Here is a 17726-nt window from a genome sequence, read left to right on the forward strand (position 1 = left end):
ACTTTTTTCACGGAGCACGAACGACACTCGTTGCACCACTGTGTTCTCGTCTCGTATATACTCCGTTTATCATCCCGTTCCTCCACTTCCTCCCTTCAATTACTCGTGGGATGATTTCAATGCCTCTGCACTTCGGAATCTTCGGATCTCTATAAACTGGAGGTTTTCTCCGCTACCACATGTTTGCCACATCCCCACACGGCTGTGCGCAGTGCAAAACACGAACGAAAGTGTGAATTCTCCCACGCGTCTTACCGGGCACATTTTTCTCCGCGTTATTTTTTCATCTCTTTAGAGGTTTGTAAGTAATAATTTGTTTGTAGATGCAGGTCGATTTTTGCAATTTAAATACATTTGCCTTTTCGTATTTAGATATCTTCATGTATGCTAGTCTTTATAGCGCAGGAACGAAATCGGCGCATGTGTCGACTCGCTGGAATTTAAAACCTAACCCAATGTTAAAATTAAGACCGAGAAAGAACTCGGTTCACGGCACGTTAGATACCTTCATAAAAAAAAAAATAAGACCGACAAACTGACGTATACTTGATCGTTCCGGTAGGGATGGAATGATGGAAATTGGAAATCCGCAATAGAAAAAAGAAGAAAAACAATTGACTGTTGCGCTCGTAAATGTCAACTTATAATACGTAACGCTCGATCGCATTTCTTCACGTTACGGTAACTATGTATCCTTGTTTTTTAATAATATACGTGTTACCTCATATTTCACTATAGAAAACTCTTTTAAAAACAGATCGACGAGATTGGTAAATACGATGCGAAGTTTAGGAAGAGAAAAACAAGTGACTGAAGAAAAGGACAGCTTTGTTCTATAGTAAAAACGACCATATTTTATACAGTAAAGAAAGTATCTGATTACACTACATTTACAAGCAACTGCCAGCCCCAGATTAGAGATATCAGATACAAGAGGAATAAAAAAAGCAGGATAAAATTTAGAGGGAAGGACTACGCTTTAAATTCAAGTCTCCTTGATCGCACGAGTGAAGATGGAACCAATGGAATTTATTGCTGTACAGAACAATGATATTTGTTCTGACAATCTCGACAATCTCAGAGTCGAGAATAACTGCTTGCCCTTCGACCCATTCGAAATGGAGGAGAGAAAGCAAGAGTTGACCGATGCGCTGAGGTACTGCATAGACCTGTTGAAAGCTGCTCGGGTCATTTCAGATTTACAAAATAGCCATGGGACCATCTCCAGGCGTTCCCAGTGCCTAGGAAAAAAAATCTATCGTAAAATCATGATTATATTGTATTCTATGGCGGATGAGGAGAATGAGAAAAATGAAGTAGCTAAATATAAGGAAGAGCCATTATTTTATTCATCGAGAGATTCACGGGACCTGAATAGCGAAAAAGAACAAAAAACGGACAGTACTGTTGAGAAGGTAAAATATAATATAGATAAAAAATATAATCATATACTTTTCACATCTTTAATTTATTGTTTAATTTTTTTATTGTTTATAGTAATCTTTGCTTTGAAGTACTTTTTAAGTTATTCTTGTAAAGTTAAAACATATTTTTGGATAATACAATTTTACATTTTTATTTGATGCAACATTCTGACCTCACTATTTTTACTATTAGGACTTCTTTATTTTTATATGTATTTATTACAATAATTGCAAAAATCATTACGTGTATTAACACATAAATCAAATACATTGTAAACGTAAAATTCACTAAGTATTTATATATTTATTTTCACATTTGTGTCAAACATTCTCGAATATTTCATAAAAAGAACTTTATCCATTTTGAGCTAATCTGGGCCCAGTCATCAGTTATATATAATTTTGTAGATAATGATGTTAGCATTAAAGAAGAAATAGTTTTAGATCTTCAAACCCCCGCCGGAAGCAGTTCTGACCTAACGATGTCATTTTATACATTCTGACTCATCATCAGAGCTGTCCAAGATGACAAATATGTCATTACTATACTCAGAAGGTATCTGTATATTATCAGAAAAGTATTTAGCATATCCTAGATACTAATTCCTTTGACGCGAAAAGAAATCTTTAGAAGAGATGATGAAAACAAAAACAAGAATTGGGAGTCATGTTCAATTAAAAAATAAAAAATCATTAATTGATTTCAAGCGTGAAAACATCATGTATAAGCAACAAAAAGAATACATCTTATGCACCAATATTGATGGAGTCCTAACATTGACCGGCGGGTGTGTTTTGGATATTAGCACCTATAAATTTTCAATCCTCTCGTGATGCCCTATAATTTGAAATATGTTTCATCTCTGGGCCTGGATAGCCTAAAATCCTCGTGAAAATGGGCGAAGTTCTTTACTAAGTATTTCTATATTTGTTTTCATTTCTCATGAGGGATTTCTCGAACTTTCTTTATAAAGCTGTTTGCCTGAATGTGCTTTTTTGTCATCTTATTTAATGAGCGAACTAAATGTCTCGTTATTGGAAATCAGTTTTACAGTATGACTCAAACAGTACAGATCGAAATATTGTATAAGCAAACATAGAGTAATCTTGAAAAATAGACAGAGTTATAATATTATTAGCTTCACAAACACAGTAGATATTTTAGTATTGTATACTACAATTTCTCAAAGTTTCTTATATTTCTAATAAATAACATAAAATATAAATTAAGTGATTTATTTATTTTTATTACATTATTAGATAGGAATTACTAATACACTTCAACAAAAATTGCTAGAATCAGTATGGCTACAAATGCATGAGCTTAATCTATATCAGATGTATTTTAAGTGAAATATTTGTTGCTATTCTTATACTTTTTAGTAATTCCATTTGTTTCCAGTACAGTTATAGTCTGTTTATGTAATTACTAATTTTTTTAAAGACTGCGCTGTACATAATTCTGTATAAGTGGTGGCAAAAGTGTTAAGTTGCATATTTTTAGTAGTGTTGGAACATAGGAAAGCTAATGTCTTTTCTTTATTCTAGGAGTTTGGTAACGTGCATTCCGCACAAATAATTTTTGAAGGAAACAGTCAGCAGTCTTCTGTAGGGAAGAGCTCCGAGGAAATCTCAGTGTCTAGTTTTTCTGAGCCATTGGCATCCACATCTTTCCACGCTAGCAGTAGCAGTACGTCTCCTTCAAAGAGGGACCTCCCGTTTCAATTTTCGCTACATTCATCCATAGATGTAAACAACGAGGAGAATAATAGTATAGAAACTGAAGATCTTAAAGTTTCTTTAGGAGTGGATGTTGAAGACTTTCTTCATGAACGTGTTGCACAATTTGAAACAGAATTCGAAAAAACAGAAAAAACCTCAGAGCTAGACGATGAAATCAAAGATTTGATCGAAGCTGAAGCAGCAGAAGCCATTCCGCTTAAAAAATCAAATAAAAATAGTGCTCAGCAGTTGCAAACACAGCGAGCAGTTTCTCAAGTTAAAACAGAAGATCCTCAGTCCAAAAACCCGTTGTTCATCTTATTACGAAAAAATGGACTCCTTTGCCGAGAACTCATTGACAAGCCTCACCGCAACGATTTCGTACCGGAAGGGCGCGACATCAACTTGATTGCAAAAGTTATTGCTAAGCACCTTCTTAAATTAGCTATTCCTCCAAAACGTAAAGTATTGTCGTCAACTCTCGCAAGATGGGCGCAATATTTTAAGCGACTTTTTCCGAAGACGCCGTTATCCTGTTTCTACTCCTTTAAGTATGAGCCATATAAACGGAACGGCGTTTTAATTCAAAAGAGAAGAGCAGAGGGAGCACTGCAAGTTCAACTCTTCCAAGAAAGAAGAAAATTGATTAAAGAAGATCCAACTGTTCTGCTGAGGCGTCCAAGTGGAGATTCTGTTGGTGGTGACAGAGGTTCAAGTCCTTCGAACGTACCTATCATTAGAAGTACTTGGAGACCTGTTGGTCAACAAGGAGAAAAAGTGCAGCGTTGTGGCGAAATCTCAACAACAGGTAACTTTTCTCTTATCTGTTTTTCTCATTATAAAATTAATATTACGAAATTGTATTTGTCATATTATTTTTTTTTGCCTTTGTATTACAATCTTTTGCAATATACATACATACATATATGTATTATCAAAAGAGTTGAGACAATTTCTTATAATAACAGTTTTGAATATTTCTTCATGTAAAACCTATAAAATAATAAATGTATATTATTAAAGAAAAATTGCAATTATTAAGAAAAAATTGTCTGAATTATGTTAACATATGAAGTATAAAGTTGACATAAGTTACTCAGAGAAAAAAATACATTAATAAACATACCTTGCATTATTGTTATATAAAGTAATTAGTTTTTACTTTTTTTCAGAATGTCATCCAGAATTACAACGCTATTTACATATTTTGTGCAATCAATTACACAAAACATTTACTCCAGAATTAGCAGTCTCCTGGAAAGCAACTTTCAACTACAGACGGAAACTACTTGTCAATCAATCGGGAACCGTTTGGGACTACTTAAATGATTTTCCATTCTTGAAAATTAACGATATTGGAAAAGATTTTGTAAGTTTTTTCATTATTTATGATCTATTCTTGTAATGCTTTTTTTTAAATTTTGACTTATTATTAAATACCTTTTATTCGAAGCAATATTTTATCAAAATCTTTGTATATTATTTATCTTTAAATATTACTTTTATCGTATTTTATGTCGTATTTTATTTCAAATTTGTCTTTTCATAAAGTTTTTACAAAATATTTTATTAGCCAACTATGTATATTGAATTTTTTGAGATTATAAATTGTTGTTTTTATTACTTTGTCATTATAATTTAATTTTAAATTATAAAATTCTTGTTTATTTTTTATTTTACATTATTTGGATGAGAGATAATGTACAGAGTTGAATAATGTGTTGTTTTTGTTTATAAGAATATATTTTAATCAATTAATAATAAGTAAATGTTTTTATATGTAGATCTGTAAGGATTTTGATCAATTGTATCCCGACATAAGTCCCATTGCAAAATCAGGGAAGCTGGCTGCATTTCTAGATGACCGCAGGCTCGCAATTATTAAAGCAACAAAAGTTATTCTTAAAACAGCAAGCCGACAAAAGCACATAGACATAGCTACTTCATTTCTCAAGTTAGCTGAACGTAAGTCTCTTTTTTCTCTTATAAAGATTTATATTTGTATTGTGAAACCATCAAAACCTAAAAGATAAACGCTACAATCTTATTAAATAATATTATGCTTCTATTATAAAAAAATAGCTTCTTTAATACAATTGAGATATAAATTTAATACATATTACGTGATTACTCTCATATCGTCATAATTTGATAGCTTCTATACTTTATTTTATATTCTTGTGTGACGAATTATTCTTGAAAACGAATTATTTGTGGACTATTATTTCTTTTCTACTTTGTAACTTTAACTCTTTTATTATTGTTACCTCTTTTGGTACATAACATGATTAATATATTTTATTGAAACTTTATTTTTAATTAATGCAACAATCTTAAGCCTAGCCATATCGCAGATGTAAGAGTGTAGTATGTGAAATTTACATTATAGTGTTAAAATGTATAATATATTAATTAATAAATATATTATTAATGATGATTGATTGTAGCCATCTATAATATTTTCAAGTTTTACTAATGCTATGTAATATACAAAAATAGAAATTAGATAATAACGAAATAAATAATAAAAATAAAAAAAAACATTAAAAGTAAAAAAAAACTGTAAAACTTATCAACAGAATATTGCAGAATATCAACAGAAAATTACTATAAGAAATAGATGAAACATATACTTTTAAATAATGAAACAAATGATTTTGTTTTTTTCAGGGGAATCGAATTTCCAAGTTAGAGTGACTGGAGCTCTACTCCTCCTCCCTTTCATATTTCCCTGTACTTTTTTTGTGGAGAAAACGTGGAAACCAACACGATTAGATGTAATGGACTCCTTCATCGCTAGAGTTTGCAGCGAAGCGGACATTAAGGATTATATCGAGCGTCGACGTAAGTCACTGTCCAAAATAAAAACATCAAATAAGATCTCATATTGTTCTGTGCAACCGTATGTTTTGGCGGTAGGCCCAACTTGGGAGCGTATTAGTCACGTGCATATAATTGTAGACCAAGTTTTATATACGTGCCAAACTATAATTGGCGCGATGGAATTGTGTTTTAAATTATTTCACGCACTTCACACCGATTATCCCGCTGAAAGTAAGCATGTGTGGCAATTAATACAACAAGGTTTTTATAAATTATTTGTCAAGGATCATGATTTACACAGACCAACAATCACCAAGACCTTAGCTGATATTGGCATTGAGTCGAATACAGAAGAAACTAAAACATTAATTGTAAGATCTAAAAGAGGTAGAAAAGTATAGTTCTGATATTTTTTAATTTTATTTAATTATATCTTTCAATTTTTTCTACATTTCGTAAATATTTTTTAGAAAGGAATTACTAATAAGAAACTGTCTTTTTCTAAATTTTTGTCTGTGTTAGTATCTCGACAAATTTTTTATTATTTTCTTTTTTTGCCACATTTGCTAAATTTTCTTTGTTTTACTTACCAAACGATTACGTTTTTTTTTCCAAATTTGTTCTGTTGAATTTGATAAAATTGAAAAAGTAAAATGGATAAAATAAAATGGAAAATGTCAACAATTGAGATCTTAAATTATATTAGATACTTTTCTTGTTTAATTTCTCATCTTTAAAAATAAAAAAAATATATTCAAATAAAGATACAAAAAATATTTTAAAAGATATTGATTATTTAAACATGAAGATTCACTTGCTTTTATTAAGCAATTAGTGGGAGAACAATATTTCATTGACTTTTATTTAAGGCTCAGAACTTATGCAAGATGCGCATGTTCTGCGATATACAATAAACGTACATAAAAGCCGTAACATTGTAAACTGTAAACAATTAAGTATCGATTCGGGCACTAATTTACGCAAGGCGCAACACATTCTCGATGCACTCTCGACATCGCATATAGATAATAGTTTGAAAATATTTGTAAATAAGGCTCATATACCTTAGACCTCTTTTTTTAACTGTAAATATAGATCAATCTATAAAATAATAAAGTATTTTTATCTTGTAATATACCTGTTATAACATTGTTTATATAGTACAAAAGTTAGACCATTAACTTGTTTATCTTTGTTCAATCTTATTTGATATTTGATGTTAAATATTAATTATATAAAAAAACTTCACTGATTATATAATTTTAATATCTAGTTATATAGGACGTAACAATGCCTTATATAACTAGATATTACAGATATAACAAAAAACAAGTTTTTTTTCAAAGTGGAGTAATTTTAACATGAGTTCTAACTTCTTTTTGATAAAATTATAAAAGTTTACAAAAATAACCAAGTTAAGTGTCTCACTTTGTATATATGAGTATAATTTATATTTCTATATATAATAAATAAGTGAATGTATATGTTTATACATACATATAGGTATATGTATATACATATTATGTATATATAGTCGATAAGATATTTTTTTTTGTATTTTACATAAGAAACTTTTATTGGTATATAATATATACCTCTCTCCACAATGTAACACAGTGACTGTCATGTCAATCCTAACTTTGATAAAGATCATATATAACGGTATATAGATAATCGAATACTTTTCTCTTGCAGTAGGACGTTACACCTTAATCTTCCCTCCAAAAATTAAATGTTATATTATTTGGAACGTTTTTTTTTTCAATTATTCGTGCGAATAAATTGGATAAATATTTGCCGTCATAATTTCTGCTCGAATTAGTAAGTTGACCTTTTTTTCCAATAAAAATATATTGATTTTAATCAGAAAAAAATTTAGTTGTATAAATATAAAAGATTAATTGAGTTATATAATTTCGCTATAGAGGGAATTTATCTATAATGTCAATATATAGTCAATATATGTGATTGCACTTGCGCGAAGCGCATATAATATTTATGCTCTCAATAAACGAGTGTGTATTTATGTCTTGCCATTTATTTGAGAAGATACCATAAATACACATAAATTACGTTCTGTTACATTTATCTTTTCATTCATTATTATTTTTTTCATTATATACATTTCTTTTTTAATTTCGCAGCGAAGAAGTTGGAACTAAAATTAAATTAATGAATGACACTAATTAAATTAAATTAATTCTGAGATTCTATTTAATAAAACATAAAGCAACATTTTACTATATTATAAGGTAATGTTTGCTTACTTCACTATTTTCGTTCAACAATAACTCGAAATCGAATTTGATTTCCATTTTATATTTAGCACTGATTATACTGATTGTCTGATTTTAAGTTTTACTTGATCAATATAAAATCGAAACCAATTTATGTAAAATAAGAACAGCCGCGATTTTAAATGCATCATGATTAAGTATTTAAAGGCGGACATCGCATAAGATAGTACATGTAGTTTTATATAATATATGGAATATATATAGAGGTTTTGAGAATCTTAGGTTTTGAGAATCTTAGTGGATCAAAAAATGCATGGAAGATTTAAGAATGAAGGATTTAATGGATTTATAAAGATTTACAGAATATAAGATTCGTAAGAGATTAAGATCCGAGAAGAAAAAGTCCGTTGGTACATCTAAGGATTCATAGGACAATATTAAAAAATGTAGAAGTCTGTTTTACCTTTCGCACCATCGTTGTCATAAGCAGGCATTCGTGAAATAAACTCTATCGCAAACTATTCGCGTTGTGATTCTATTGATAAAAAAATAACAGTCAATATATCACTGACTTTCACCGAATTTTAGAATTCGATTTATTTAGATCAAAGTTTTATTCAGTACGGAGTATAATAGTGAACGCGATTAGATATTTTTAAAGATAGAACGATAATCAAGTTATATTTTTACTGCCCATCCATATAAAAATGCTAATCAAATCATGCGTTCGTATTCTATAACATTACTTAACTCTCTCATGTAAAGGAATATATCATCGTCATTTATTCAATGATTTAAATATCATACACTCTTTAACTTTAAAAAAAGCTTCATAAATCATATTACATATTTTCTTCATTACCATATCTCGAAGTAAAAAGTCTAAAGAGACGATTAGTACCAAACCAGTATGTTTTGCTTTCTTATTCTTCTGTCTGCTCTACCTTGTAAGACGCTTCTCTTAGAAGATCTTAAGTAATATATTAAGATTTGTATATGTATATGTTGCTTTTATTTGTTATGTGTGAAGTACTTTTGTTTGAAGTTATTTGAAGTACTTTGGAGGTGAGTCTTCATTTAACTTCCAAATGTATGAAAAGATTATATCTTGTGACAGTATCAAGTGAACATAACTCGATATAACATCGATTTCTACTAATTTTGACTAGAATGATTCATAGTTAGAACATGAGAGTGCGAATTTTGATTAACCGAGCACTTAAATAAGAATTAAAGGGCTTAGTGCAAGAACAACGTGAATAGATAATTTGGTATAAGGTCCAATTTAGATGTAACTTCATATTACAAGTGGACCTTATCCTGTGAATTTTTATCTCTCATTTTTGTACTCATCAATTAAAACCGAAGTGGTAAGATACGCGCTTGCCCCGATCGAGATCATTTCCGAGAAAATGTTCCCATTAAATCATACATGTTCGCCGTTGTCGCTAGCGTTGCAGGTTTTGTTTTCTGGTAGGACCGTCGTTGCTGCCTGCGCAAGTGCCATGCCTAAGCAACCTGCTCGTACTCGGCCTTATTGATATTGCTGGCTAGGCAGCACGCTAAGAAGATACCGACTAATGGGAAAAAGGCTACGCCGATCGCCGTACCGGCCACCAGACCGATGTTGCTATTTATGAAGTCCAGCACGCGATTGTAGCATCCCTGAGGAAAGGAAGAGTGTAAAGAATTGTAGAAACCGGAAGAACAGAAATCGCGAAGAGTCGGAAAACAAGGTAGATTTAACTCCTATTTCCTATATCAGTTTTTTTTTCTATCTTTTTTACCTATTACCTCCTATTTTAACTTTTATTGCATTCATTATCCCTCTTTTAGCTTCTATCGCGGATTATAATTATCACACAATTGTCGTAATTAAGATAGTCAATCAAGTCTTGAAAACCTTGCTTAACACGTTGTCTGCCCAGCGAGTTTTATACGTCTTGTCATGTACGCCACAATAGAATTTTCATTAAGTATATAATGATAAAATATTGCATGATGATTAAATAAAACTACATCCTCAGGTAGTGTGTTGAATCGCACACTTTTATTTTACATTATTATCTAGCTACTCACGTTATTCAAAATAGTTTTATATTAGATGGTAATTATTTTTCACAAAGATTTGAAAAAATTTCGTCGGTCACCGGTGACCATCAAGGCGCTATTAAAAAGTGAGGCGTCGATCACGAATGACCACTGTGACAGTCAACATGTTAATGGTTTGCTATTTTGTATTTTACTTATGTATTCTGATATTAAGAAGCTTGCAGGAATTTAGGCAGATAAGAAATAGAAAATGTATCGCCGTATACCTCGGTATAAATTTCATCTGGGTCCTGTGGAACGCATTTATCCTGGGCTACCTTGCAGCAGGACAAGGGAATGTCCTTCGGTGGATCCAGATTGAGCCAATCGGCATACCCGCGATTGCCGCAGCAGTGCAGCTGCAATCAATCAATTAAGCTTTTCAAATACGCAACGTAACGCAACTGCGTGTCACGGGGAGTGAAAAAAATAGGCAAGTTTTTCCTGTCTCTTACTCCGTCCTCCCGTATATTGAATATTGCGATTCGATTATCTGATCTCCAATTAATTCGGATAATCGACGTTCAATTGATGACAGAACAATTGGGATAATGTGAATTTGAACATTGTAGGGATACTCACCGTCGTTTGCATACTATCGATGTTACTGGTCTTAGATTGGTCCTGTCCGTAGGCTGCCATGCTTTCGTTCAGACCTTGATCGAATCCCTCGTTCAGGTTCGTGCGATAAGCGTAAACCGACGCGCCCGCGGCGAGTTCCAGCAATGCCACGACGGCCAGGAACGCGCCGTACTTCATGGAAAAAGAATGACAAGAATTATTTATTGTAATCTACGGGGAATCTCTATTTCAAGGTATCTACAAAATTACTGTACAAACTATATAGCCAGAAGGCTGCTCGCACAAACTTTTGCGACGCGTCTTATTTATTCGCTAAACCGAATTTCCATTCAGCAATACCCAGCGCTTCCGTCGTAAAAGTCTTGGACGATTCCAAGTATCGCAAGAATTGTGATTTTACACATATTTAGGATATATAATATTTTGTTAATATATAATACGTGTTATGAATGATCGTGCAGCGAGCACCATTTCTCTCAGTTGAGAAGCTACTCTCCCCTTACGTAACGATATCGTATCGAATATCGGCTTGTAACTTCATCCGACCGTTCCCCGAGGGACCTGAAGCCCACTTATTCACGATCTATGATTCACGATGTGGATATTCTATTTATAATCTTACATAGAGCGCGCGTGTGGTGCATACAAAGACATACGCATTTATTCTGATATGTATACGCAGAAAAAAAAGAAGTGGCAAATCGAGACTTATGAGAATGCATTGCGTCAAACGAAGAAAACTTGCTTGAATGGTCATTTATATAGTTCAAGAAAAAAAAGTTGAAATGAAAAGTTGAAATTCTTATAAGATTATATTATAGATTGTTGCGCATATTCGTATATGTAGTATCGAGTATATATAAGTTTTAACTTGACACTTCTTTTTTTCCGTGTATTCTGTATATCCTGATCCTCCGCGCGCCATCCACCCGTATCACGAAATCGTACACGGAATTTTGTCAATTCTCGTTGCGAATAAGCTCTAAAATAGAATCGAATGTTTACCAAATACAGTAGAGCAGGATGACCGCGCGCGGTGCAGCAACAGGCGAGGACCGCCGCGACCGCCAACACCGCTCCTAGGCTCGCGATTGCTAGCAGAGCGGCCCCGCTGCCCTGCGCGCTCATGTTCATGTAATCCCGCAGCTGGATGCGCATCCATATGCCGATGCACAGCATCAACACCCCAGACGCCTGTAAAACACACAAGCACACGACATTAAGGTCACTCGTCGAATGGCATTATTAATCGCGAAGTAATTCGGTCGAATTCGGGTTTTTTAAAATTGTGAGAGCAGCTTGTATATATAAACAAACAACTACGAGTGCGCCACTGGTCTTAATAATAATTTATGTCTTTGACGCGTATAAGTTCCTAATAAAATTAAGATAAGTTTTCTTCGTGGTATATCTCCTTTATTGGAGTATAATACTATGCAAAATACTGCATAAACATAATGTTTGAAGGTGCAATAATTTAGGAGAACATTAGTTTAGTTTAAAGAGGATAGTATTGAACAGAACTGTGTCGCTATATATTATATATTGTTATATGTATATAATATAAAAAAAAATTATAATATATTATGTATAAAATATATAAACAAACGACTACGATTGTGCCATTGGTTTTAATAAAAATTTATATATCTTTGGCGAGTATAGGTTTCTAATAAATTAAAGATAAATTTTCTTCGTGGTATATCTCCTTTATTGGAGCATAATATCGTGCAAAATAACGTATAAACGCAATGTTCGAAAATGCAATAACTTAGGAGGACGTTAGTTTAAAGAGTAAGATCGTATCGAAAAACTGTTATCTAGTAAACATCGGTTTCGTGACAACGGTCGCACTTTTAAACTGACAGAAGTAACGGTCACTAATATTAGAAGCGATAACAGTCGCGTATGTACTCACATACTTATGAACGTGCGGTTTGATAAGCCATGTAATTAACGCGCATGAAAATTCTGAACTGATTTGAAGGTTCAAGGATAAATACGAATGGTGGAAATGTACAGATTGTCGCAACGTCACACACACACACACATAGTTCTCACCGCGAATCAAATAAAAAAATTACATATTACATAATAAAATATTTTTATTTGATTATATTTATATATAATTAAATAGAAATATATATATTATATATTTTTTTTATTAATATACACACACTTTTGTGACGCCCTGCAATTTTTTAAAATTCCATATATTCTTAAATACATCTTAGATCTCCAAATATTCTGAATTTTTAACATTATAATAATATTAATGAGTTTTTTATTAGAGTTCCATGTTATCTGGATATCATGTTCAAGGTCACGTTCATCCATCGCACATTCATCCATCGCATTTACCGCTTCGCACTCATTCCCCAGTTACTTGACCCTATTTCGAATCGAGACGCTTAAAGACGTCGTCAACACATCATTATTATGCATATTTCCCCGAATAGATTTAACTATATCATAGTGTCCGATATTATAATGTAATCTAATCAATTGCGCAACAGATGGGTAGGACCAGGATGCGGTGGATAAGGAGTTCCGTGATCATTACGCAGACGATGTTGGGACTTCGGTGATCCTGGCTTACCCAGAAGATGAAATTGAAGAGCATCAATAGGGTCTTCATGCAGGTCATCGTAGCAACGGTCTCCAGTCGCTTGCTCATCTTGAGGTGTGTTGCCTCCTTTTCTCTGACTCGCTTGCGAAAAAAACCCTCCTCGATACGGGGTACGGGTTATTACGCACTACCACCAGGTCTCAACTCGGGCAACGAGCGGAGTTCGCGCGATCGATTTGCGAGAGGATTTGCGAATACACATACGTGTTGCGTGCGTGGCTCCTGCCCCTCTCTCAACCGGTGCATGCGCGCTACCCCGAGAGGACACGATGGCGATGGTGGGAACTCCCCTTTATCGGAACAATTCTCCATGTAACGGCGGCAAGTGCACCGCAAACGTCAAAATAAATGTCATTCTTAAAGTCTCTCTTCCTGAGAGACGTTCGTCAGGCGTTTCCGTCGGATTGAAATATTGAATCTCCTTTATTGGAATAACCGCTGATGAACCAGCGAGTACATCACTGATGACATGAATATCCGATAAAATATCCGTATAAATAGCCTAGAAAGGTTTTACTTAATACAAAATAATATAAAAAGTATTTGTAGTAAATAATATAAAAAAGTATACCCGGGACGGAATTTTTCATATATAATTATATATAAAATCTGTCCATATGTTTTCTTTCTCTTGTAATCTCTGTTCGTAATCTCTGTTTGTATATACAAGAAAACTAAGAATAATAATTGGAAAATAATTAGAAAAACATCTTTTGCATTGTTTTTTTTTACAAAAAATTAAAATTGTGATAATATATAACACACATCAGAGGGGCATTACTTTCGCATGGCGATTATTCAAAGTCTTTGATGATACAAATTTCTGATGATATTTATTATATAGAAAGTTATACACGAATCTCTTGTACCTTAATAGTAGAGGTATAGCGGTAGGTACTATTGATTAGTACTTGCAGATACGCAATATAATCAAAGCAAGAACTTTTAGATCTTACTATGTAGTTTAATTGTCTAATGTTTCTATTCTATCAATATATTTTGTTATATTTTTTATTTTATTAAAAGAGGATATTATTATAAGTTGAATCTACATTTTACAATCCCGCAAACGCTTTAATACAATTTTTTGTTATAATTTGATGATGTTTTACTTTTTACTTTGCAATATTGGCGATTCATGTTAGATTTTTCATATTTGGACATTAATTTCAATATTTATAGCTCCAGAAAACTTGCAATATCTACACAATTTTATTAGAATTCAAAAATATTTGATTTTTTGCATCTACTATTTTGAGTTATTAAGATTTAATATTATATAATAATTATATATAATATTAGGCTGTTGTAAATAAAATAGCGACTTTTGATTTTTTAAAGTAGTCTCCATCTACTTCAATGCACTTCTTCCAACTCCTTCAATGCTTTTCTGATAGAAATCTGGAGAACAAGAGACAAATGAATTTCTCCGAAAGCAGTTTTTACATCGTCATCACTTTCAAACATTTTTCCTTTCAAAAAGTCGTCTAGATGCTTGAATAAATGATAATAATCTGTGGGTGACAAATCAAGAGAATAAGGAGAATACGGAAGAATTTCATACGTAATATTTGCTAATTTTTTTACAGTCTGTTTTATAATGTATTGTGTGGTCGAGCATTGTCGTGAAACAATAACACACTGCATCTATTTAGCATCATATTTTGATCAAGAAAGTATGTATTAAGTTTGTAATATAAACGTTTTAAATGAAAAATGAAAAATCGCTATTTTATTTGCAACAACCTAATATTATATATATAATAATTATACTTAATATGTATTATGTTCCTCCTTTCACAAAAAATATCGGATATAGAAGAATATTGAAGAAAAAAATTTTGTGCAGATAAAATTAATAGAAAGAACATAAAGAAAACACGTACATATTTTACTTTGGTATTAGAAAATAAACACATATCTATTTTAATCGATAAAGCACATCAACATAAGTTGCCATTATATTTGATAAAATTAGGCGATTCATTGATCAAAACGCTTACGCATTTATGCACAAATTTTTCCGCTCAACGAATTTTATTGATCCTTTGGAGGGTTGCTGGCAACGTCGAAGTTGTTGGTGTAATTCAAAAGAACTCCCGGCCAAATGACATTGTTTTCGCCGATGATTGACGATTGCCGCAGGTTCTTGGATGATCGTTTAGTTTTTCGGAACGAGCGAAACCTGTTCGGTCTCTCCTGACCCTTTGACCCGTCCTCCTGATCCTCCTTATTCACCTTATCTTTTAAATTATCCAAAAATATCACGTTGTTGTTCTCCGTCTGTCTCCCATCTTTTCCACGATTATCTTCATCAGTAGGACGAGAAAGCCACTCGCCTCTTCCTCGGTTATCTATTAGATTCAAGTCAAGTTTAGATAGATCCACGATTGGCCAGGCATTTTGCGTCCTTCTGTTGTCTTCCCGTTCAGCAACAGTATCTGAGATATTGTTAGTCTCTTCGGAGAATAATTTATTAGAAATCGAATCGTTGAGCGAGCTGGCGTCCCACTCAACCTGCTCCTCGCTGCTGATGGACGCACTGTCCTGCTTCTCATTTTGGTCCCTCTTGTCATTTCTGATATCACCGATAGTCTTGAAGTAGATGCTATGGTCGTACCGGTATGTTTCTAGGCAATTGCTATCCAGCTTACCGTTTGACTGGTAATTGAAGGTGCCGCAGCAATTAATTTTGATCTCCTCCGGACCCGATTTCCATTTCGATCGTTTGAGACTGTGAAATCGCGGCGGGGTTTCGTCGGAAGACACGCCCCAGGATTCTTGCATCGTCTGCCGATTCTTGAACCACCTGATTTATTTTTGTTTAAATTAAAAACGTCTCTTTTTTGTACGTATTGTTTGTATATAGTTGTTCATGCATTATTAAGGAAGGACAGGAGGTGTAGTCAAATTAAAGACAAAATTTGCATATTTGTTTCAGAGAAATAAATGGACACAGTTTTCCGTTTAGATGTTATCTAATACTATATTTGAAATGTTGAAAATTACTTTGTAATACAAAACTTATTAAAAATATAAGAGTCTTCTGTTATTGAAGACAAAACAAGTTTAGAAGTTACGAAATGGCTTTCTAAACGCGATGCATTCGAAATTTTCGGTCTTGTCTTTAATAACAAAAAAATTCCTATATTTTTAACCAGTTTTGTATTACAAATTAATTTTTTACATCCCAAGTAGTTGACACCTAAACAGAGAATTGTGTCTGTATTTGTATGAATGTATTTCTTTTAGTAAAATAAATTCACAAATTTTGTCTTCAATTTGATCATAAACGCCTGTCTCCCCTTAAATATACTACTAATCCTTAGAAGATTTTCTCAATAATGGGCATTAATAATGAATGTTTCTCTCTTGTTTCCCTCTCTTTCTCCCTGTCTGGTCTCTCTGTCTCACCTCTGCGACCGAAGACGATTGTAACCACGTGCAAAGGCCGCCCATCTCTCAATCCTCTGGAAAACGTACTCCGTTTCCTCGCTCCACCACTCCGACAGACCTTTTTGAACCATCGTCTCCCTGTTCTCCGCCATGGTAGTCATTCTGATGTAAACGAGAATGAGAATTGGAAGAGCTACACAATTATTCGTGTAGGAGTTGCTAGTTGATGCCCGAACAGACGGTCAGTAGTTCTACAACTGTAAAAGTCATTCGGTGCGATGGGTAAACCGGGGATCAATTTATAAGACTCGCAGGAAGCACCTCAAACGCGGAAGCCGTTGATGATAGTGGCCGTGACCTCGCATGATCGTGCAACGTTTTCACCGCGCTAATCACATCGCTTGGAAACACATCGCGAAAATTAGTACACCATCTTGACACAAATTTGATAAAATAAACTTATATTTATGTTTTATTATAGTTTTGGTAAGCAATTATATTATAGCAATATTTCAGTTTGTAAGGATAAAAATAAAATATAAAAATTAATCACAACTGAGAATGCGATAAAATAGGATTAAAGTCAGTTGGAAAGTAAAAAATAAGAAAAAGGTTTTATGATTTATTTAGAAAGTTATTTTGTTAAAAGCTTTTTATACATTCTTTATTTGTTCTAGACAATTAAAGATAAATCCTGTTAAGGAAAAAGATTACAAAGATTTTTTGTAAGTAAACCTTTAAAAGAGCGAATAAATAATGAAGACACCCATGTTCCTCAATTTATTTTGCACTTTACTTTCATAGAATTTTAATTTCAAGCTC

General features: G+C 32.9%; 3 protein-coding genes across 4 annotated transcripts; 1 reads left to right on the plus strand and 2 right to left on the minus strand.

The window, feature by feature from the left end:
• Positions 1-155: 155 nt before the first annotated feature.
• On the plus strand, positions 156-7102 carry LOC139771548 (uncharacterized). Of its 2 annotated transcripts, none has more exons than XM_071704412.1 (7): positions 156-297; positions 373-681; positions 758-1415; positions 2973-3954; positions 4319-4515; positions 4931-5111; positions 5817-7102. In XM_071704412.1, the coding sequence occupies exons 3-7, from the start codon at positions 1014-1016 to the stop codon at positions 6368-6370; spliced, it is 2316 nt and encodes a 771-aa protein (XP_071560513.1). In that variant the 5' UTR covers positions 156-297; positions 373-681; positions 758-1013; the 3' UTR covers positions 6371-7102. The 2 variants fall into 2 exon arrangements, with proteins under 2 accessions (XP_071560513.1, XP_071560515.1); XM_071704414.1 differs by having other exon boundaries at positions 161-301.
• Positions 6814-13613, minus strand: LOC139771555 (tetraspanin-7). Its single transcript, XM_071704422.1, has 5 exons — positions 13479-13613; positions 11885-12073; positions 10880-11050; positions 10525-10656; positions 6814-9871 (listed from the first exon to the last, which is right to left on the minus strand). Exons 1-5 carry the CDS (start codon positions 13554-13556, stop codon positions 9716-9718), a joined length of 726 nt encoding a protein of 241 aa, XP_071560523.1. The 5' UTR covers positions 13557-13613; the 3' UTR covers positions 6814-9715.
• Positions 13614-14314: 701 nt separating this feature from the next.
• Positions 14315-17333, minus strand: LOC139771551 (uncharacterized). Its single transcript, XM_071704417.1, has 2 exons — positions 16923-17333; positions 14315-16317 (listed from the first exon to the last, which is right to left on the minus strand). The coding sequence occupies exons 1-2, from the start codon at positions 17063-17065 to the stop codon at positions 15546-15548; spliced, it is 915 nt and encodes a 304-aa protein (XP_071560518.1). The 5' UTR covers positions 17066-17333; the 3' UTR covers positions 14315-15545.
• Positions 17334-17726: the final 393 nt, after the last annotated feature.

The sequence above is a fragment of the Temnothorax nylanderi genome, unplaced genomic scaffold (genome assembly GCF_030848795.1).
Source record: "Temnothorax nylanderi isolate EJ_2023f unplaced genomic scaffold, tnyl_v1.0 TNYL_tig0041_pilon, whole genome shotgun sequence".
Classification (NCBI taxonomy): Eukaryota; Metazoa; Arthropoda; class Insecta; order Hymenoptera; family Formicidae; genus Temnothorax; species Temnothorax nylanderi.